The sequence below is a fragment of the Protopterus annectens genome, chromosome 4.part0, assembly GCF_019279795.1.
Source record: "Protopterus annectens isolate FY-2018-M chromosome 4.part0, PAN1.0, whole genome shotgun sequence".
NCBI classification, from domain to species: Eukaryota; Metazoa; Chordata; order Ceratodontiformes; family Protopteridae; genus Protopterus; species Protopterus annectens.
Genome location: NC_056733.1, coordinates 760,992,743 through 761,017,622, shown reverse-complemented (window position 1 = coordinate 761,017,622; position 24,880 = coordinate 760,992,743). Strand labels below are relative to the sequence as shown.

Below are 24,880 nucleotides of genomic sequence, written 5' to 3'. Positions count from 1 at the left end.
TTAAAATGGTGGAGAATCTTGTAGTCAGGCCACACCTTCTAAAAGGAAAAGAGACCTTTCTCCTGAAATACTGAGAGAACAGGGTTCTAAGGAGTCTGATTATTCAGGTTTTGAAGAGGAACAGCCACCTTGGACTGCTTATGAGGATTCAGATGCAGAGAAATCCATTCCTTTTGTCTCCCCACCAGAAGATCTTTCCTTTGGGGAAACCCTTCACACCCTCAGAGAACATTTCCACTGGGAATCCCAGGACTTCCCTCAGTCTAAGAAAAGACTAAAAGTTTCTAGACCTGCCCCAGCACAGACCTTTGGCGAACCCTCCAATCTTAGAGGTGATTGATGATGTGTTCCATGAATCCAGTTTAACTTCTGACACCCTCCCACCTGCTCCCAGAAAACCTGACAGGTATTACAGAGTACCGGATTCACACAAATTACCTGTACAGAAATCCTGCTGCAGACCCGGAGGTCATTAAACAGGGATAAAAAGGAGCTAAGGCTAGTTCTGCAAAGAATCCTATTCCTTCTGACAAGGACTCCAGAGCTGTGGACAGATGGGGTAAAAAAGTATACACCTCTGCAACCTTGGCTATCAGAGCACTCTACTGTCAGTTCCACATGTTAAAATATCAACAACACACTTTGAAAGTATTAAAAACTAAATATTTCAACCTTTCCTGAACGTGCCAATTCGAAAGAGTTAGATTTACTGCACTCTACTTGTCAAGTGGCAAAACACTCTCTACACTGTGGATGTGATGCACTAGAAGCCTCAAGCAGGGCAGCAGTGTCAGGATCTGTCATTAGGAGACATGCATGGTTGAATGAACAACCTCTCCCTGATCATGTCAAATCTAAATTACTTGCTGCACCCTTGGATAAGGACCGCTTGTTTGGAGTAAAAGCAGAAGAGGTGCTTAAAAATATGGAAGACAAAACAAAATCTATGCAAACAGTGAAAGATTTCCTTCAGGTACAACCTCTTAGGTTCAGCAAGAATTTTCCCTCAAAACACTGGTCCTTTCCTGCATGTAGCAGACAGGGGCAAGGTAAGCCCTGCAGGGACAGACCACCCAGACTCCTATCCCAGGGGCAGCAGAGAACCAAGCAGTAGACCACTTCCACTCCAACGGCAGGGAGTTCTAAGCCATCCCTCTGTGGCAAAAACTCTCAATGATTCCCTCTTCCCCCCTCTGCCCTGTTCTCTCTCACCAAAAACTAGGAGAAAGGCTCTCCCTCTGCAAATTAAATTGGCTTTATGTAACAAAGGACCAGTGGGTCTTAAAGATAATTTTTCAGGAATACAAATTCTCCTTCAGTGAACTCCCAGTTCCAAGAGGGTACCCAGACTTGCCTCCATCAGTGGGCAGAGGCATTGAAACAAGTCTAAACTCTCATATCCCAAGGGGCAGTAGAACCTGCCCCCAGATCAAACATAAAAAGGCTTTTGTTCCAGAATATTCCTTGTTCCCAGAAAAGAGGGCACTTGGCGTCCCATCAAGGATCTATCCATTCTGAACACCTTCCTGGTGGCCCCCAAATTCAGAATGCTGTCTTTGCAGCAGCTGCTGCCTATGCTGACAAAAAATGCCTGGTTAATTACCCTAGATCTAAAATATGCCTTACCTCCACATCCACAAAAGGAAGTCCTGCAGGAATTCCTTCGCTTCAGAGCAGGCTCACAACACTTTAAGTTCTCTGCGCTACCCTTTGGCTTATTTACTGATCCCAGGGTATTCACCAAATGCTTAGCCCCGGCCATAGCCTTTTGCAGACAGAAAAATATACAAATTTACCCTTATGTGGATGACTGCCTCATTCAGGCAGATTGCAAAGAACAGCTCCTCCCCTTTGTCAAAACTCTCCTAACCTCCTTAGGGTACACAATCAATGAGAAGAAATCAAGGCAAATACCTTCCAAGAAGATCATTTTCTTGGGAGCACTGGTAGACGCAGCATCCCAAATGACCTTCCTATCCCCAGAAAAGCAGGGATTCCTGCCTCTCTATTTTACCCAGCTGACTTCCAGAAGTCACTTCATTGCGAGGAAGTTCTTGCCTTGGGGTACATGGCATCTTCCATCCTTCTAATTTCTCTGGCCAGGCTTCACATAAGAAAACGTAAGTGGTTCCTAAAGAACCACTGGTGTCAGCACTCTCAACCTCTAGAGACCTCTCTACCTCTGATCCCTGTATAAGGGCTGAGTTTCTCTGGTGGGCAGGGGCGTGTGCCCAGAACAAGGGTCTTTCCTTCACCCTCCCCCCAACCGGGCAGACCATTACCACAGACTTCTCAGACATAGCTTGGGGTGCTCATCTAGAAGGCAGGTGCCCCCAAGGTCTTTGGGATGCCCAGCACCTTCCCTTACACATCAACCAGAAGGAAATGATGGCAGTACAAAAGGCTCTGACATCCTTCAAACACCATCTCAAGCCAGGGGTTCTCCTTATCAAAACAGACAACACCACAGTAATGTGGTAGATCAACAAACAGGGAGGGACCCAATCTTACAATCTGTGCAGGCTAGCCATGAACCTCTGGCTGACAGCCTCTTCCTTGGGACTACATTTGATAGCCCAGTACCTACCAGGGATCAACAACACCCTGGTATACCACTTAAGCAGAAACTTACTGGACCCCCACGAATGGCAGCTCCAGAGAAAAATCTTTTTACAAATCACTAAGGCATGGGGGACTCCAGAGGTGGGTCTCTTTGCTTCACATCTCAACCATCAGCTGAAAAAATTCTGTACCAGGGAGTATCACCACCTAGTGTGGAAGGTGGATGCCTTGACCTTCCCCTGGAATACCCTCTCTGTGTACACATTCCCTCCTCTGCCTCTTATTCCCAAGGTACTGATCAAAATAAGGGAGGAGAGACCAAAGGCCATCCTCATTGCTCCAGATTGGCCCAGACTACATTGGTACCCCTTACTGCACAGCCTGACCTTACAGCCTCCCAGGCAGCTTCCCCTGATCTCAGACCTCTTAACTCAGGTGGGGGTGGGAATGCTGCACCCAGATTTGCAGACTCTGTCTGTCAGCATGGTTAATATTCTAAAGGCTAACAAGGGGCTCCTGTTAATCAAACAGGTCTTAGACATTATCACAGAGGCCAGAAGGCCCAGCACCAGAAAATCTTATGCAGGAAAATGGAAAAGTTTCTTCTCCTGGAGCCAGTCCAAAGGGGGCAATACCTCACAACCTTCCATTCCTCTTATCCTGGACTACCTAGTGGAGCTAATTAATAGTGGCCTGTCCTCCTCTATTAAAATCCACACCTCAGCCATTTCAGCTCATTTTGATGCAGAACAGCACCTGTTCTCCCATCCTTTGATTAAGCAATTTCTCAGAAGGGGATTCTAATATCAGACCTCCCAGCAGGCCACCCACTCCAGCCTGGGACCTGAATTATTGTTTGCAAAAACTAATTTTACCACCCTTCAAACCTGCTGCTTCAGCATAACTAAGATAACTCTTCTGGAAGACTGCTTTTCTCCTAGCTATCACCTCAGCCAGAAGAGTTTCAGAACTTCAGGCACAGATGGCCATTGAGCCCTTCATCATCTACTGTGCAGACAGGGTCTCTCTAAGGACTAATCCCTCCTTTATGCCCAAGGTGGTATCTAGTGTCACTCTCAACCAGGCCATACATCTACCCACCTTCATTCCTAACCCTCAAAACAAGGGGAAAAGGATTCTGCACTCACTAGACATGCACAGACAACTCAGATGCTATCTGGACCGTACTAAACCTTCAGGAAAACAGACCAACTGCTTATCAGCTTTAACCCAGGGGCAGAGGGGAAGCCCATTTCCAAACAAACAATTTCCAAATGGATATCACACTGTATCCATTTCTGATGCACATTGCATGGGAACCCCCCCCCAGTCTATTTGAACCCATTCCACTAAGACAGCCTCCACTTCCACAGCATTCCTCAGAGGAGTTGCCACCTGGAGTTTTGTCCATACCTTTACCAAGCATTACCACCTACCTCTGTTTTCGTGGGATAGGGCAGGGTTTGCCTCTGCAGTTCTGCAGGGCTTGCTGACCCATTCCTAGGTCTCTTACTAATCCTTATCACCTCTTTCCTCAGCTTTGGGAATCCTCCCACAGGTGATGACTGCAACAGTGAAACATGAAGAACATAGTACAGTTGTGTACACTTACCATAAAGCTAGATGTTCAAGTGTATTCAGTGTTGCAGTCCTGGTTTCCCATTCTCCTTTCCCCTTATATCTTTCTTTAGGGAGACATAAGATGTAAGCCTACACTTGCTTTACAGCCTCAACCTTTGATTGTGCATCCCACTAGAATAGGTGGAACTGGCTCAGGACTAGGAGGTTTACAAACGCACCAGAATGAGATGGGTAATAACCCAGGAATGTCTTCTGACTGTCTGTTTCCCTCCATGGCTTCGTTTTTGGGCAACAACTATTTTTTTGGTGCTGGAAATCTTGCGAATCCTATCCAGGATGAACCATTGGTGAGTTCTTTGGCTACAATGATTAATGACTTTGACTATAAACTTTATAAATGCAGGAAGCTGCAGCTAGAGGTAGCTTACCTTCAAGAGTGCATTGACAAGCATATTGTTCCCAAGGGATTACGCCAGTGGCGTTTTCCTATGGGTTTAGTGGAAGATTCTACTTTTCATTCTGAATTGCTTTCACTGTTTGACAGACAAGGTTTCGAGTTTTTGACAGCTTTAATTAACTTTTATAATACGGAAATATGTGACTTTAAAACTGACTTAGAAATACTCTAGCACCAGATTTTAAACCATGGTGACTTTGTCATTTAAATATGACTATTCTCGTATTTATAAGAGGCTACTATGGAAAAGTTGCTGACTGTCAAAAAGAAAAAAATTACACGTGATGTTAACGATTATGCCAATAAAAAAGCATACCCTAGACCCCCTGCTCTTCATTCTCCTTTGATTAATGCCCCTAAGAAATTAGTGCAAGTACAACATGTGAATGAGCTAGGGGCACCACAAAATACCACCAATGAGCAACCTTCGCAACATTTGAGGCGCAGTGAACGCCTTATCAACACCAATGCTCATAGGGGCAATATCTTGGCCCATAATAACAACAACGATAATGGGGCGTTTGATGTGGACAATATTAGTGAGGATGAAGAAGTGGTCTCCAACCAACAGGATTTTCAGAACACCCCGAGGGGTCAAAAGAACAACTGTCAAGGGAACAGAAAACAACTCCCCCAACGGAACAAGAGGAGGCAGAGGAGGAGATAGTAATTCAACACATTCATAAACCAGGACCCACTATTTGTAAAAGTACTGAAGGAGACTTTAGTATATACAATTACACTGAGTTGAATATTACCCGTGAATGGGTTAATTTCTTTTCTAAAGGTTTAACATTTGTTCCTAGCAGAAAAATGGATTTTACTAAAACACTCATAGATTTAAAACTATATGTTCGAAAGTTAAATCTTAATGTATTGCTAGGTAACTATCCTTTATTGACTAATTCTCAAAGGGTCTCTAGTGTTTTTTTACCCGCGATTGCATCCCAACTTGGGCCTGTTTGAAAAAATGTGTAAATTCGACCTTAGATCTTTACATCGAGATAATTTTGGACAGGGGCATAACAACTTTAACATCACGTCAACCGAACATGACTTTATTCACCTGCTTAACACCTGCGATATTCGGGCAATGAAACGCGAGAAGGGTGGGGGGCTTGTTCTGATGAACCACAATGATTATGTGGTTGCTATGAGAAAACATTTAAATTCTGAAGTCTATAAGAACGTTTCAATTAATGAACTAAATTTAGCTTATAGGAAGGTTAGGATGACTTTGGAAGACTTGTTTCTTGAGTCATTTATTGACGTAGACTTGCACCAATACTTATCCATTCTAGCCCCAAGAGTACCAGCTTTTTTCGGAATTCCGAAATTACACAAGTCAATTTCAAATCCACCTTTTAGACCTATTGTTGATGGACGTGGGTCTATAACTTATGCTTGTGCAAAATATGTCGATAGTTTATTGAAACCCTTGATTGATAAGAAAGTTCAAATTTGTAAAGATTCGTGGGCCTTCCTGTCCAATATAGATAAATTAGACTATCAAGCTGATACATGCTTTGTCACTATAGACGTGAAAGATCTTTACACTGTCATACCTCACCATTTAGGTTTAGAATGGATTAGAGATTTTTTGTTTGTAAGAAAAGTCCCAGATAATACTATTTATATCATAGAAACATTGCTGGAACTTGTGCTATCGTACAATTTCTTAGCATTTGAGGGGGACGTCTTCTTGCAAACATCAGGGGTAGCTATGGGCTCCCCGTGTGGAGGGAGCTTCGCCAACGTCATCATGGCACAATGGGAGAATACCTTGTTATTTACATATCCAACATTTATGGAACATGTCTCCTGGTACACTAGATACCAGGATGACATGTTCCTTATGTGGAAAGGCCCAAGAGAAGGAGTTCCTCTATTTATTTCAGACATTGTAAAATTGACTAACTTTTTGGACTTTACTTATCAAGTTGAAGAGAGTAGTATCAATGTTTTGGACATTCTGTTATATAAAGATTATTCCAACTTAAAATACAAGAGTAAAATTTACAGAAAACCTACGTACTGTAATGCTTTATTGCATTATGATAGCTGCCACCCTTTCCATCAAAAGGAGGCCATAGTAAAAGGGCAAATGGTAAGAGCAGCAAGAATGGTCACAGATTTTTGTGACTTTTTGGCAGAGTATCAGAACTTAGAAAAAATGTTTGCTAATAGAGGATATCCTAGGAACTTAATTGTTAAGGTTAGAGAGGAAGTGGTCCTTAAAAGACATAAGGGTCACTTTAAACCATTATTGGGAGCTACCTTGTTGAAAGAAACATTAGTAAATATTGAACAAGACCTTGAAGATGACTTACCTAAAGACAAAAGCTTACAGACTTCTTTTTTATGTACATTCTCAGTGGACTATGCTTATATTAGGCAGATATTGAATAAAAACTGGGGGGTAGTTACTGAGGATTTAACCCTGAGTGGGAAATTGGGTATGCAGCCAAAGATCACCTATAGAAGGAATTTAAGCCTTAAAGCTTTACTTCAAAAAAGAAAGAAATTGCAAGGGCCAGGTCCTAATGGTATGTCAAAGTGTGGGGCATGTGCTCAATTTAAAAACATTCAAGTAACTAAAGAGGTCATGGTCAATGACAAACAATATTTTATTAGGGGGAGATTCAGTTGTGAGTCTAAAGGCGTGATCTGTGCTGCCACATGTGATCGGTGCACCGCTTTTTATATAGGCAGGACCGAAAGAAAATTAAAACAGCGGGTCTACGAGCATGTTTATGCCATAAGTAAAAAAGATACAAATAACGCTTTGGCAAAACACATACTCGAGTATTCAGACCACTGTTTTAGATTTGTAGTCTTACATTGCAGACGCCCTGATCCAAGAGGTGGCCCTTGGCAACTTCTTTTGGAAACAGATGAGCTAGATTGGCAGATTAGGACAACTGCCTATAATACCCCCTGGTCTTAACGAACAAATATCAATTAAATGTGTACTTAAATTATTATCGTTAAGACGCTGAAAGGTTTAAATAATTTCTTTTTCATTTTTATTCATCATTTTTATCAAATGCACTTACATTATTTTTCTTTTTAGAATGAATTTGAATACATAATGTTGCACATATTTATTTTTCATATATGTCTGTTGTTTTTTAATTTTGATTGTAAAAAGCCATTTTGATATGTGAGTTGAAGCCCTTAGAAAAGGTTTTCACTATTGGTTGTTTACCATTAGGCTTTGGATAATGTATGTATGTGGATTGTACCTTTAATTTTTATGGTTGTTTAGCAGCTGAACTTAAGTAATTGGATGTCTTGTTAATTAATAACTGCTATGCTGAAGACTATTTAAATGTTCTTAATTGATTTAACATTTTGTATCTGAAGAAGGTGAAGCATTGGTTTTACCGAAAGCGCTTATAGTAAATTGTTTTTCTACTGACATTTGCTCCGTTTGTTTTTATTGGTTTCTTTTACGCTTTTCAAAGTTCTAAGTTTGTTCTACTAATTATCTATGCCTCCCTATGAGGATTCTGATGCTGAGGAATCTGTTCCATCTGCATCTCGTCCTGAGGATTATTCATTTAGAGAAACCTTGCATACTTTGAGGGAGCATTTTCACTGGGAGAGTCAAGACTTCTCAGAATCAAAAAAGAGGCTCAGGGATTTCCTTCTTCCTCAGCACAGGCCTTTAGCCATTCCCTCTGTTTTAGACATTGTGGATGATGAGTTTTCGAGTCAAGCTTGACCCCTGACTCCTTATCTCCGGCTCCCAGTAAGCCTGACAGATACTACAGGGTCCCTGACTCACATAAATTTTTATTTAGAAACCCTGCTGCTGATCCTGGAACTATTTCACAGAGTCCAAGGGGAGTTAAGGCCTCAAAAGCAAAAAATCCTACCCCCTCTGACAGAGATTCAAGGGCACTGGACAGATGGGGAAAAAAGGTTTATACATCTGAAACCTGGGTAATCAGGGCCTTAAACTGTCAATTTCATATGCTTAAGTACCAACAACATGTTATGGGATTGCTGAAACAGAAAATGATGTTGATTTCAGAATGTGCAGAAAATTAAGAATTGCAGGAATTAGTGCATGAAGCTGAACAAGTTGGAAAGCATACGTTGCAATGTGGTTTTGATTCCTTAGAGGCCTTCTGCAGGGCCGCAGTTACTGGATCTGTGATTGGGTGTCATGCCTGGTTAAAAGAACAGAATTTACCTGATCATGTTAAAGCAAAATTACTAGATGCACCTTTACAGCATGATTCTCTGTTTGGTATTAAGGCAGAAGAGGTTTTAAAGAAAATGGAAGATAAAGCTAAGTCTATGCAAACTGTTAAAGACTTCTTACAAGTGCAGCCACCAAGATTCAGTAGACACTGGCCTACAAAAAACTGGTCCTTTCCTGTGTCAGACAGAGCTCAGGGGGCAAATCCAGACGCTCTAAGGGTTCCAGATACCAGGCCAAGATTCATACAGGTCAAAGCAATGGGGTGCTTCCACCTCCAAATCTGGAGGAGATAAAGCACAAACCTACAGAAAGCAATCCCAATGACTTCCCTCTGCCTACACCAAGCACTTATCTTTTGGCACCCATAGGGGGAAAACTAGCACTTTTTGCTCAAAATTGGCAGTTAATAACCCAGGGCAAGTGGGTACTAAACGTCGTATCACAGGGATACAGATTTCTTTTCCACACTCTGCCAACGGCAAATGGTTGGCCAGATCTGCCAAAAAATCAATGGGCAGAGGCACAGAAACAGGTTACGTCCCTCATGGATATGGGGGACATTCAGACAGTACCAGAACAGGAAAAAGGACAAGGTTTTTACTCAAGACTGTTCTTGGTACCCAGAAAGGACAAGGCCTGATGGCCAATACTGGATTTATCGATTTTGAACACATACCTGGACATTCCAAAATTCAAAATGCTGACTTTGCAGCAGCTTCTGCCCATGCTGGGCAAGAATGCTTTGCTGGTGACTTTAGAACTAAAAGAGGCATACCTGCATGTCCCAATAAGACAGTCGTGCAGAAGATACCTCAGATTCAAAGCTGGCTTAATGGATTACCAGTTCTGTGCACTGCCCTTTGGCTTATCTACTGTGCCCAGGGTCTTTACAAAGTGCCTGGCACCAGTAATTGCATTTTGCAGACAAAAAAGTATACAAATATATCCTTACTTGGACGACTGTCTCATTCAAGCAGAGAACAAGGACACTCTTCTTCGACACCTGGCGTTTGTGAAAAGGCTTTCAACATGGCTAGGGTACACAATAAATGAAAAGAAATCACGACTGGTACCCTCTCAAAAGATAATATTCCTGGGTGCAAGCTTGAATACAACTGCCCAGATGGCTTACCTCACGCCAGACAAACAAAGGCAACTGACTACTTACTTCAAACTGATGACAAACAAAACCCAGTTATCTGCAAGACAAATTCTGCAGGCTCTGGGCTTCATGGCATCCTGCATCCTACTAATTTGATATGCAAGACTGCATATGAGGAAACTTCAATGGTACCTAAAAAGTTTATGGAGTCAACATTCTCACAGTCTGGAAGCAATGATTCCTCTCATTGCCTGCCTACAACAGGAGTTTCTATGGTGGGCAAAGGCATGTCACCAAAACATGGGACGGGCCTTCACTCTCCCCCCTGCCAGCCGAACCTTAACAACAGACGCATCGGATTTTGCCTGTGGGGCCCAGATGGCAGGAAAATGCATTCAGGGCTTATGGACCCCAAAACAAATGCATCTACATATCAACCAGAAAGAGATTATAGCTGTTCAAAATTCCCTAACAGCCTTCAAAGACTTACTTCATCCAGGACAACTACTGATAAAGACGGACAACACCACAGTCATGTGGTATATAAACAAGCAAGGGGGCACGCACTCATACCTCCTTTGCAGATTAGCCATGGCACTGTGGGACACAGCTTTGACCTACCAAATACATCTTCAAGCTCAATTCCTGCCAGGAAAACAAAATACACTGGCAGATGATTTAAGCAGAAGCCTTATGGATCCTCATGAGTGGAAACTAAATCCACAAGTCTACAGCATGATAACAGATAAATGGGGGAGCCCAGACATAGATCTATTTGCCTCTCCTCAAAATTATCAATTGAAATGATACTGCACAAGGACTTATCACAGACAAGCATGGAAAGTGGACGCCCTGTCCTTCAGTTGGAAAAACCTATCAGTTTACGCCTTTCCTCCTCTGTCTCTTCTCCCCAAGGTCCTCCTAAAAGTCAGACAAGGGAAACCAAAGATGATACTAATTGCCCCGCCAGTAGTGGTACCCAATCCTAAGGAACTTGTCTCAATACCCAGCTTGGACTTTACCTCAAAGACCTCAACTACTGTCCCAGCAAAGCAATCAGATCCTGCACAATCAACTACAGACACTGAACCTGGCAACATGGCTGATCATGTAGTTATACAAACAACACCTCTCAGTAAGGCTGTGATGGATGTCCTTTTGGAAGCCAGAAGGCTTAGTACTAGGAAATCTTACGCTGACAAATGGAAGAGATTCTGTGCTTGGAATCAAGCACAAGGAACAGATACAGCAGAACCAAATTATCCTCAGATATTACAATACTTAACTGAGATGCTCGACAAAGGCCTATCTTTCTCATCAATTAAAATCCATGCCTCTGCCATTTCAGCTCATTACAATACAGAGCCACCAATTTTTTCTCATCCTTTGCTAAAGCAGTATCTTAGAGGAGCCAAAAACCTAAGGCTTCCTAGATCACCATTACCTGCATGGGACCTCAATTATGAGTTGGAAAAGCTCACCCTGCACCCATTTGAACCAGCTGCTACCACTGATATAAAGTTCTTATCATGGAAAACAGCTCTGCTACTAGCAATTACTTCAGCAAGAAGAGTTTCAGAGCTACAGGCCCTCATGGCTGTAGAGCCTTTTATCATATTTCACCCAGACAGGGTGTCTCTGAGGAAAAATCCTACTTTTATGCCTAAGGTGGTTTCCAGTGTGGCTCTTAACCAAACAATTCATCTGCCAACCTTTTATCCAAATCCGCAGAACAAGGGGGAGAGAGTTCTGCATTCCTTGGACGTACACAGGCAGCTAAGATTCTACTTGAGCAGGACTAAAGCTCTAAAAAAAACTGAGCAATTACTAGTGCCATATGCTGCAGGATCAGAAGGAAAGGCTATTATGAAGCAGACAATTTCAAAGTGGATAAGCCACTGCATCTGTTTCTGCTACTTACACCATGGTAAACCTGTGCCCAAGGGCATTAGGTCTCATTCCACCAGAGCTGCAGCTACTTCAGCAGCCTTTCTCAGAGGACTACCAACCAAAGACATTCTAGAGGCTGCTACTTGGAGTTCTGTCCACACCTTCACAAAGCATTATCATTTGCCTCTCTACTCTAAGTCCAGGGCAGGCTTTGCCACTGCTGTGCTGCAGGGCCTTATAGCCGCACCTAATGCTGTTTAGCTCCAGTCTCCCAACCATTGCTTTGGGATTCTACCCAAATGTAATGACTGCAACAGTGAAACACGAAGAACATAGTACAGTTGTGTACACTTACCATAAATGTAGTGTTCGAGTGTATTCACTGTTGCAGTCCAGGTTACCCTCCTGTCATTCTGGAGTTTATCTTTCCTTCTCTATCTTCTACAACCTATGTGGTGTATTTGCTTGTAGATGAAGGTAAAGTTTATATTGATGCATGTGTATATATATATATATATATATATATATATATATATATACATATATATACATATATATTTTTGCTACCTTTTTGGGGGCACCTGACATCAGGGGCAAGAAAAACTAAAGAAAATGGCGTCGGCTGCATGTTTTATACCCCTGACGACCTGACGTCATGGAAGAGACGACAGCAACTGATGCAGGACCCAAGACTTTGGAATTCAGGCCAACTGAGGGCAACCAGCCAGCAGATTACCCAAATGTAATGACTGCAACAGTGAATACACTTAAACATCTACATTTATGGTAAGTGTACAAAACTGTACTTTTCTAACGGTGGCTTTTAGCCACCAGGACCACTTTACCATATTTACTTGGGCCGCTGACAGTTTAGGGGGAAAAAAAACTGATGTAATGGCGTCGGCTGCCTTCCTTTATAGCACTGATGACCTGGCGTCAGACAGCAAGCAACAGCAGCTGACGCAGAAAAACACTGACTCTGGTATTTGGGCCGGCCAAGGGCTACCACAGCAGGGATAATCCACAGGTGATGACTGCAACAGTGAATACACTCGAACATCTACATTTATGGTAAGTGTACACAACTGTACTTTATCCATTTGGTTAGGAGCAAAGTTCATGGGCAAACTCTGTCTGAGGTGGATGGCAGGAGCAGTTTGTTATGGGTAGAGGAGGTAAAACTTTTGGCAGCATTGATTCCAGGACAGATCCGATAATCGACATGTTGAATATGATGGAAACGGGTTACATGGATCTGTCGTTATGGTAAGTACATGACCTTTGTTTTTTCCTTTCCAGTTCCCCGTGTTACACCAAGTATCTCTGTAGATAAAGCAATAATAGTAGATGAGACTGAAAGCAGTGTTGCATGCTTTCAGAACATCGTATGACATGATAGGACAGCAACAGCATATTTATGCAGGAGCTCTGCCATAAAGGCAAACTCCCAAAAATTTTCACTGAGAATTTTGTCTTTCTACAATAGCATTTGGTCACTTCATCTGACCATGTTACTTCAGGAGCTCTGCCATAAGGGCCAACTCCAAAATGTTTTCACTGAGAATTTTGCACACTAGCCTGTGGGCCCTGATATTGCAGAAGCTCTGCCATCAGAGCCAACTCCCAAATGTTTTCACTTAGAATTTTGTCTTTGTACAGCGGCCTGTAGCCACTACATCCAAACCCAATACTGCAAGAGCAGTGCCTTAAGGGACAACTCCCAAAAGTTTTCATTGAGAATTTTGTCTTTGCACAACTTAAGCAAATTTAACTTGAAGAACCTTGCTGTACATTAATTTCAACTAATGAAATACTTACCTGTGCTGGAAATTGGTTTTACGATCCCCCTCCTAAAGAGTAGTCCTTGCGCTCTAAGAGCCACTTACTAAGTTAGCCACTGTCCTTTCTCTTGACCAAATAGATTACACTGTATATGCCAGTTACTTAGTCTTCCTGACTGACAGATTTCTGCATTCAGGAAATTAAAGAAAACCTGTTCTACTTTGTACCTCTCTGTTAATTGCTTTGTATTGGCTATAAACTGATTGCTTTCTGTTATAATTTGACCTGATTATGAAAGCCCACTAACCTACCCAACCCCTCTTTCTCTACTGTTATACTTCCTGCATGCACATTTCACTTGTGACTCCTGTTCCCTAACTCTCCCAGCCATACTCCTATCATAAAAACTCTCCTGTTTCTTTTTACGTAATTCCCGGCTTTCATTTATTTTTAGCATCATTCCCAACTACCTCTTTCCCTCCATTACTGCTTTGCACTATATTCATTCATAGTCACACCCCTCCCTAACAGCACCTATGTATTCTACATTGTATCTTCTACTTTTCTTCCTGTTATAACTACATTATCATACTCTTCGTTTTAACCCCCTCTATTCTTTACATTCCAGAAATGATACTAGGATGACCTCTCTTCCTTCATAGAAATAATTCTTTCCTACCTACCCTCTATCAGCTTTCAGACCCAACCACTACTAAATATCCTTCTACCCCGCAGCTTCTTTTCCATCTTGATCCGTACTTCCACACAACCTGCCAACTGTAACATACAGATCCCTTTAATCATACTTCTACTCAGCTTATCCTCTAGCCTTCTGCTACTGGGCCATCTCTCATCCTACCATGACTTTAAAATAGCTCCCAACATATCTCCAGCTCTGTCCCACCTACCTGTTCATACTTCCTCCATACATTGTCCGCATATTGCACCAAACCTATTTAATGGTGCCCCTCATCTTTACTCCAAATATAGACTAATTATAACTCCACTTCAACTTAAACCAAAACAAAATTGTGTAAAATACTCTCCAATACAATTCTCCAGTATACTAATATCCTTCTAGGAGAAGACTTTCACTTTAATCCTGGCCCCACCTATCACAATGAGCATCAAAACAATTTTCTTCTAGACACTATTCTAACCCTACAGTGCTCAGCCCCCACCCCCAGTAATCTAACTTTTGCTGCCATAAATGTTAGAAGTATAGGAAATAAAATTGCTGAACTACATACCCGAGTTATCCAACATAAGCCTGATATTCTCGCTGTAACTGAAACTTGGCTTAAACGATTCTGAAAGTACACCTCCCAGCTGTAATATCTGTGACGACCATATAAAGAGGAAAGGAGCTGGTATTGTTTTTGTATTCCCCAACAACTATCACATATCCCCTTACAACAAACCATTACCAAAATTCAGTTCAGCAGAGCTTTTCTTACTTTCCTGAAATTAAACAGTTATAAACAAAATATGTGTTACTGTTCTTTACATCCCTCCTGGTGATAATACAGCTATATTGGAAGATATCCTACACTTGATATCCGTAGCAGTTCTTCAAGAAAAATACTACCAGATGATTTGAATGTTAGTTGGTTGGTCATAAACTCCCAACTCCCCTGCACCTAGTATGAACTTACTTGGTTTCACACAGCTAATTAATAGCCCCACGCATTATAGCAAAGTATCAAATTCCCTGTTAAACTGTGTCCTAGTATCAGACCCTCGCAAATACACCACCTCAGGTACGCTGTCTGACTGTCTCAGTGATCATCTCCCAATGTATAAAACCAGACATCTCACACATCCACTTAAACAATATGGTTATAAAACAACACAAACCCTTTCCAAATTTAACCCAGAAGTATTCATTACTACCTTATCTATTAACTGGAACTTCCAAAAAAATCCTCCCCTTAGATGATACTGTAAATGAATTCAGTACAACTTTCCTGAATAGCCTTGCACTTTCTAGAAGGAAGACTCTAGAAACAAATAATGCAATTTGGCTATCCAGAAAGAGTATAATGCTAATGCAGGATAAATTAAAAAAAGCATGGAAAGAATGGAAAAAAATATAAAATAACACAATATCTTGAAAACTTCAGAATGCATAGCAGTCGTACTAAAAAGCAAATTAATGAAGACAAAAACTATGCTGTAATAGCTTTCAGAATAATAGTAAACACAATCTTAAAGACTTCTGGATAGACATTAAAGAAATCTTGCATTCTGGCCATAAATTCAACCTTAACCTATCTTAACTCAAAACCGTAATACATTTCAGCTGTTATTTTATAGATAGTATACCACTTTAACCAGGGATTCCCCAACATCTAAATATAACCCTTCCCAACAGCCATGGATCACCACATCCACTTTCACCTTCAAATCTGTGCCCGTATCCTGTATAAAACTACTCATACACTCAAACCATGCTGTACTTCAGCTGATGACTTTCTAAGTGAGCATCTTAAAAGAGCAGCTGGTAGCATTGCCTACCCTGTCTTAATCCTTATAAATAGATCAATCCAGGAATCACATGCCCCCCCCGGAAAAAGTCACACATTATCCATCTGCACAAAGAAGGAGATTCAACAGACATTACTAACTGTAGACCTAGAGCAATCTTATCCCCCTCTCCAAAATATTTGAAAAGTGTATTCAGACACAATTGCTAAACTTTCTCCTACAGGAAGATTTCCTATACCCCACACAACATTGCTTCCATTCTTACCATAGTACTAACTGCATTTCTAAAAAATAAAAAAACACTATTTCTAACCTATAAAGATACTGTCAGTAAAGCTGGAGATAATACAAACTAGTCTCCTCCTTATTTCTAGTCTTGTCTAAAGCCTTCGACACAGTTTTTCACAACAAACTTCTACTTTGAATGTCCTCAATGGGTCTCTCTCAGCCCACCTTTCTATTTTTCAAAAGCGTCAGTCAGTAAAATGGCACTCCACCCTCTCTCCGTACCTCACAATCACCACCGGTGTACTACAAGGCTCTATCATTGGTCCCCTCCTCTTTAACATTCTCACCAAAACCCTCCACACATCCACACAACAGGTCTCCCTAATACAGTGCATATATGACTCCACACTCATTTACACATCTGCTGACATGGCCCACCTCCAAAGAATTTCTCGGTAAACATTAACAGTGACTGAAACATGACTTTGTAACTCACAATGCATGCTCAACCCTAAAAAAAAAATAGCTATTTGCCCCCCTTCCCTCTCCCTTGAAAAAGCAAAATTTAAATTCATTGAAGTCAATTCTCATAGCAAGTTATTAGGAATAATAATCTTAAATTCGACCTGCATATACAAAATTGCATAAGAAAAACTCATCAGAAATTAGGGATGCTTTATAGAGCCCAAAACATTCTCACTGACAAAACTAAAGCTACACTTGCCCCTTCTTATCTCCTCCCCACTCTTCTTTATGGTGCTCCCATCCTTACTAACCTTCCGGCATCACAAAAATCAAAGTTTGAACAATGTTATAACAAAGTTACTAAATCTCCAGCAAATACCCCTTTCAGAACCTACCATTGTATAGCACTAAAAGCCTAAATTGGTTAGAACAACCCATTCAGCTAACATACACAGCTTCTTATCACCTGTAAAACTGTCCAGAATCCATCTGCTTGTCCAGCACTAAACATTTTACACAACTATGCCCTCAGTCAGTCGTCATGATCCGATGACCAAAAACTCCTGTTTTTCCACAAACTTATCAAATCTGCTGGGCATTGTCTGTACTCGTTATCATGTTACTAAGGCCTGGAACTTCTATTCTGTATCCATCAGGTCAGTACCCTCCCTCCCATTCTTTAAAACCATTCTCAAAGAATTCCAACCCAAAAGCTGGCCGTGTTCTTGCTCATCACCAGAGGAAACTATTCCTAAATGTGAACAAATACCTTATCCTACCTTACATCCCTTTACTCTGTCTTCTTCATTCACGTCCTTAACTCTCAATTTCTCTCCCCATCTTTCTGTCTAAATATACCATAAGCCTGCTTTTCTTTCACTTTTTAATGCACTTCCTGTTTGTATTATACTTGACTTGCCTTTAATTTCTCTGTAAACTGGCTAAAGTTTCTCTATTAAGTCATTGTCATGTAATTTTGTTTATTATTAAGTGATGTCTATATATTGTGTCTAATTTGGTGTAGTTATTTAAACTAGTTGTTTTTTGTATTATTTTAAAGACTGTAAAATTATTGCTATTAAAATGTTTTGTAATACTCTGGAGCTTTTTTTCCCTGGACCATGATGAAAATTTCCTCTTATCCAGTCAGACTTTCCTAGTAATCAAATGTCAATAAATAAATAAAATAAATATGCAGACCTTTTCGAGTAGAACAGATCAGCTTTACAGAGGACTTAAAAGACAAAAATTATGGACACTGCCTTTACATGGTCTTTCCTGTTTGTTATTGCACCGTGGGAAGCATAACTCAACTCAGAAGAGAAGCCAAGAACTCTCCAAGATGGGCAACATGTGTCATATGCTGACCATGTGTAGAGTTGGAATTTTAGGGCACCTCACCAGTTGTTTTCCTGTTGGTCTGTGTACTATGTCCAAGTTGTTGGATGCATAATACTGCCCCATTTTCCACAGCTTTTTTTTTGTACAGAAGCCTCTATACAGAGAGATTACCCTAGGATTTCTATAAAGAATGATGTAGACATTCTTTATTCCAGCTCCTTGTCTCTTTCTGCTTTAAGGAAGCAGGAGTTCAGTTCTTTGTACTTTGTTTTGCATGGTAAGGGATACTGGAATACAGGATGCTGAAATAATGGACAGTCTATTGAGTTAGGGCAAAAACTAGTCCACTTTCTTCCATTCCCTTTCACTTTCCACTGTCCTAAAATCAAGAGGTGAAGATTGGAGGTCATAGAATTATTCCAGAAAGTTAAGCCTATTCAGTCTCAAAGGAGCTCAAAGGCTGAAGTGTTTTTTTTTTTCTCATTTTTCTAGATTCCCAAAAGACAGGGTAAGTCTAAAGCAGTACATTGTTTAAACCAAGGTTCGGGTGATAGTCTGTCTTTCACTTGTTATGTAAGGGTAACTGACATGTTCACTAGATGTGCTGGATGCTCATTTGCATGCATATCCAGCTAAGATGATGTCACAGAATACTCATGTGGTTCAAGACAGGCAATCATTGCTGAGCTCTTCTGTTACCCTGTTTGTACTTGTAAAGCAGCTGGCAAAAGTAGCAACCTTTCTAATGGTAGAATATTCATGTCTTTCCTTATATGGAATATTCACATATCAGTACTTTTCTTCAGATGGCTCTGTGTCTGCCAGTTGTCAATCTCAACAGCTGCTAAAACATCAATGTCTATTTCCTACATCTGTATGCATGGTTTCTGTGAGGTTTAGCACGAAAGTAGCACAAGCCTTTTATGCCTACCTTTCAAAACTTCCATTCATTTTAGTTCATTATTTTATAGCTCAACATCCTTCTAGCTATATTTTATCAGTATCTGTCTGTTGCCCGTCTGTCTTCATGTACCCCATCTTGTTTACATTGAGCAGAAATGAGATGAAACTGGATTTTGTGTCCCCTTACATCCATGATTTTGCAGATTGGCTGGGGTCTTAGTCGATTGGATCTAGTGGATTTCATCAAAGCCCACTAAACTGAAGTTTGTTCAGTCACAGTTGAAAGATTGAAAGGTCTTGTCAGTATTTTTAATGTGGGAGTAGGGATACAGCACTTATGCTTCCATAAAAGAGCTGTACCTGCTGCATCTTGGCAGTGAAGTGTCCATTCAATTCATTTTCCTGGACTAATGGCCCCAGAGATGAAATAAAGTAATAGAGCCCATTATATAGGCAGTAGATTCTTATGGCAATTTTGTCTCCTTAGACTTTGTTGTCCAGACGCAATTCATTTTCAGAATGAATAGAAAATGTGCAGACATTGTGATATTAATGATGTTGGGCTTCCTGGCGTTGGGTTTAAAATTATTTGGTTTGAATGAAGTATTTTAATTATAATTGATTGTGTGCTTTAGTGGACTGTTACTGCTTTGTTTGCGGTCACTGTGTTTTCAAGAATTTATTGCCTTAATTTTATAATTTATTTTTATTTTCCAGAACTATCTTGCTTCCAGAGGACTTACATGGAAAGACATGCTAAACGATTGTGTTACTTCTCTTCAGAGAGGAGTCTTTAAGCTGTCAGGTAAGAAAGGACTTTTCTTCACTTCCTAGCACAAGTGAGTAGTTAGTTTTATAACAAGATGCAGTACTGTTTTGTTGGCCTAAAAGTGTGTGCGTGTGTATGCACGCACAGATGCTATCAAACCCAACAGGACCAGAGAAATTCAAGCGACAAAATGAGGATTTCCAGGATGCATACAAACTAATCAACAACTTAATTTCAGGTCTCCCACTGTGAAAGCAAAAACTGACAAATAACAGTCAGCACAGTTGTCCACTTTGGGTGAAATTCATTTACCAGCTAGTAAGTACACTGCCTGTATGCCAGCAAATTAGAAATTTAGAGAACCTGAAAGAAAATCAACCCAGAAAGGTGAATGGAAAATACTGTCTGGGAAGAATCTTACAGCTTTTCAGCCAAATGCAACTCAGTGTTCAGCTTTTTTTTACAAAATATGGCTTGCAGTCATTTAGTGGAAAAATGCATCAAATCCACTCAGAAGTCATTAAAATAAATGAAACACTGAAGGAATATATCCACTCAATTAAAAGGCTGGAAAGAAATAGAAGCTTTAAGTAGCTATGTATTATGTAGTATGAGGCTTCTCAAGAAGAGCTGTTTCACAAAATGGTAGCATTAGAAGACATAATGCACAGATAAAATCTGAGATTTTCTGCTAAGGAGAAAATAAAGTTTAACAAAAAGTGACAGCAAACAGAAGGGAATTCTGCTTTTCATTTCTTCTAACAGTAAAACTTATAGAGAGACTTTACTGGTGAAACCTTTTCCAGTGTTCCAAAGAAAAATACTTGGCAGACAAAAAGACCCCACAGGAGTTGAGTAGAAGAATCTGAGTACCTTGGACTTGAACCAGAGTCTGGTGTTGGGAGATGGAGATGAATTGGATGAAGACCAGTAACACTGAAATTAATGAATAGACTGGAGACTATAAAGCATCAGTCACATTTGTGAAATATGGTTTTGCAAGAAAAAGTGGTTGACAAAGACCGGACTTTTGCTGGCATTGTTAAATTTGTAGGTGGACTCTAAAGCATATACCCGACTTTATATCATTAATGTTTAGAAGGAAACTAAAATAAAAAAGTACAATTTTTGTTCTTAGTACTTGTATAAAACATTTCATTATATAAACTGCATGCTCTATAGTAAAGCAGTTTTGTAGAGTATGTGTCAGGGGTATTTTAAATGTGAGGCATACCTCTCAAATGTCCAGATTTTCACCTCAGATTTTTTAGTTGTAAGAAGTATAGGCTTTATAGTATAACAAGAGAAGAAATTGATGGAAGCAAGATTAAGTTAATATGCTGTAATCTTGGGCTACTTGGGTGGGGTGTATAAGTGCACTGTTTATACCAGAAGTGTAGCTAGTCAATCACCTACATGTGCTGATGCCACCAGGTAGCTGTTCAACCAAAAAGCAAAAAAAAAGAACTTCCCTGTAATACAGTGTAGTGATCAGATTATTACAGTAGCCCTCCCTCAGCAGCTCTTCAATTGAAGAGCAAAAAAAAAAAAAAAAGAAGCACTTCACTTTACTAACCTGATTTGCTACATTGTGGCAATTAGGTTATTACAATTAACATCCACATCCTTCACCCCCCAGTAGCTCTGCTATTGAAGAGCAAACAAAAAAAAGTTCATGTAACAATCCAATGGGAACCTAGTAGCCATTGCGTTATTATAGTCAGTACATCCATGCCCCCTCCCCCTGCTAGCTCTTCCACTGCAGAGCAAATAACAATAACAAGCAATTGTTTGTAATAACCCATTTGTTACATCCACATATGCCAGTAGCTGTTCAACTGAAGATCAAGAAAAACAGGATGATTGATGCCCAGTCACACCCTCCCAACACTATGCTGTCAGGGCATCTGTTCCTCTTGTCCCACTCTAGCTATACTTCTGAATTGTATTATATGTAGAATTAAGATAATTTTTCTTATTTTTAAAAGGGTGAATGTCTAGATTATTGTTCTTGGCTTAAGCTGTAAACAAGTTATTTTTGTAACCAACAAACAAAGATGAAAAGTAAACTTGTAAGCTGAAAGAAAGCGACAACCTTGAGTCCCGGTCTTAATAAAACGTCCAATTTATTTAAATAACACAAAATACTTCAGACCAACAAGAAATCCACAGATGCACGATACTAAGCGCTTTCACCCATCAAGCTGGGCATCATCAGAGTACAATTAACGTATTGCAAGTCATCCCTTATATACTTTAAAAATGCCCTTAATCAAATAATTAATTAATCAATTAGTAAAAACAGAGTGTTTTTTAAAGGTATTACAACCATTTTCAAATATAATTCTTAAAATATAGATATGAATGTTAGACAACATTTGTATTTGTTCAAGAGGTTCTGTAAAATAAAAAAGCAACAATCAATTCAGTTTAAAAATCTGAAAGTGTAATATTAAATAGAATACTAAAAATGTAAAAATGCTGTGGAAGAATTAAATGAATGAAATAGTAAAAACATAATATAGTAGTAGTTGCTTTAAAAGCTAAAGGTACTATACTGATCAGTCGTTCAACATTAATAGAACTGTCATATAGTTAATTACAAAGTAATAGTAGTACCAATAATTTATCAATAAGTTATAAAAAATGTTATTTGTTTTCAAAATATAAATATTACATAATAAATATAAATATAAATGTCTTTTTGTAGTAGATATATAATCCATTAACAGTATGTACACAAAGGGAAATATGTGTAATTAAAATGTTTTTTTTTTTAAATATTTTTTTAAAAAAATACACTGTAGTTAAGTTATTAATAAGTTGATAATTTCATATAAAATGAGATCTAAGTTTAAGTATACTAGAAATGGAAATTTGTTCGTTCAACCCAGGCCGTTTACTGGCGTTCAATCTAAGCTGCCATAAACATTCTTTAGCTTCCAGTAAATTTTTTACATCTCCACCTATATGTACATTGACAGGTATTTTATCAATAACAAAAAATAAAAACCGTTTAAAATTTGTACAATTGATACTGTGATTAAATAACATGTTAGTGTTCTTGTGTCTTTTTATATCACTCAGATGTTCAATGACACGTGTTTTAAGTCTTCTTATAGTTTTCCCTATATAAAATGCATTACATACTGAGCATGTTGCTAAGTAAACAACCATGGTGGAGTTACAATTACAGTGGCCTGGACATTTAATAGTTTTTCCATAATTATCAACAGTAGTATATGGTCCTTCATTAATGTATCTACAGATTTTACATGATCCACACTTAGTCATCTTAGAATGTCTCAACAAATCACTGTGAGTGTTGTTTTCAAATAATTTCTTTACATTTTTCCCTCTGCTAAATACTATGTTGGGTTTGGTTCCTAAAATTTCTAAAATCTCTAAATCTGTCTCAATTACACTTGTCCAAACTTCTTGAATGCAAGTCACAATCTCATTTGTTCTGTTGTTGTATGGAATAATTAATGCATCATTCCTATTAATGTTGACCTTGGGAGTAACCTCCACCTGCGTGTCACAAGTAATAATGGGTTTGTATGTCGTAAACCTCTTTGTTTTAACCTCATGTCTAATTTTAAATAATAGATCATGGGGGTAGCCTCTTTCTTGAAACATGGCCATTAATTTGTCTAATTCATGTTCAAACAAAAGGTTGTCACTTATTATTCTAGACAATCTAACCATTTGTCCTTTGACCAAGTTCTTCTTTTGAAAGAAAGGGTGACAACTATCAAAGTGTAGAAATGAATTTGAATGTGTTTTTTTCCTGAATAAAGTAGATGTAATAGTGTTATTAACAACAGAAAGCTTAATGTCTAAAAATTCAACATTATTTTCATAAATATGACTTGTAAACTTTAAAAATTCAGTCGTCTGCTCTAAATATTCAATAAATTCAGTAAATTCTTCCTTGGATCCTCCCCAAAAAATTAAAATATCGTCCAAGTACCGTAAGTAAAGTAAAATCTTGTTCCAAAAAACACTAGTGTATACAAAATCAAACTCCCATTGTGCTAGAACTAAGTTGGCGTAAATGGGGGCACATCTAGCCCCCATAGCAACACCTTTTTTTCTGTATGTAGTAGTTATTGTTGAAATAAATAAAATTGTTTTCTAAAACTAGTTCTAGCATGGATGTAACTAACCGGTTTTCTGAATTGTTGAAACCTTTGTGTCTATTTAGACAAATTTCAAACATTTCTGTCCCCTTTTCGTGAGGGATGACGGAAAATAAATTTACTACGTCGATAGTAGCCATCAAAAATTTAATTTGAAAATCAAAATTTTTACTAAATTCTCTTACACATTCTAAACAGTGCCAAGAATCTTTAAGAATGTGCGGTAAATTCTCCAAAATTCCTTTGCATTTAAAGTCAACAAATGCTGCTAAAGCTTCAGTTTTTGAACCCTTGGCTGAGACAATGGGTCTTAATGGAGGGTTTTGTATATCCTTGTGAATTTTTGGGATACCAAAAATTGAGGGTGTGATAGGAAATTCAACAGATATGTATTTGTATGTGTTTTGGTCAATACTTGCCTCCATCAAGTAATCATAAGTTAGCCAATCAATTTTTGTATAGGCTTTGTTCACATCATACCTAGTCACTCTCTCATAAGTGTCTTCGGATAATAATTCTGTCATTTTTGCATAGTAGTCACTGTTCAACATTATGACTACCCCTCCACCTTTGTCTGGCTTCATGATCCTATACTTATCAGAACTAGTTATTTATTTTAAACAAAACTGTTCAGCTGTAGTTAAGTTAAAGTTAATCAAAGCTTTTTTGTTTAAAACTTGTCTAATTTGGTTTTCACAAAGTTTTTCAAAAATTTGAATTAAAAAATGTTGGGGAGGAATAAAAGTACTGGAACGCTTGGGGGTGATATAGTGTGAATCTAAAATAGGATTGTTAAAATAAAAAAATATTTTTAAATTTAAAAGTCTTGTGTACAGTTTCAAATTAATCAAGACATTACCAATGTCCAAATAAAATGAAGGTACAAATTTAAAACCTTTACAAAACAATCTTAAATAATTAATATCAAAATTGTTTCTGGTGTAATTAAACTAAAACC

General features: G+C 39.2%; 1 protein-coding gene across 1 annotated transcript in view; it reads left to right on the top strand.

The window, feature by feature from the left end:
• The window catches only part of CHFR (checkpoint with forkhead and ring finger domains), a gene marked incomplete at its 5' end in the record, with an annotated part of 992,863 nt that overhangs the window by 682,750 nt on the left and 285,233 nt on the right, over positions 1-24,880 (top strand). The window contains 1 exon segment of the mRNA XM_044068718.1: positions 19,729-19,816. Within this exon segment, the coding sequence (XP_043924653.1) occupies positions 19,729-19,816 (88 nt within the window).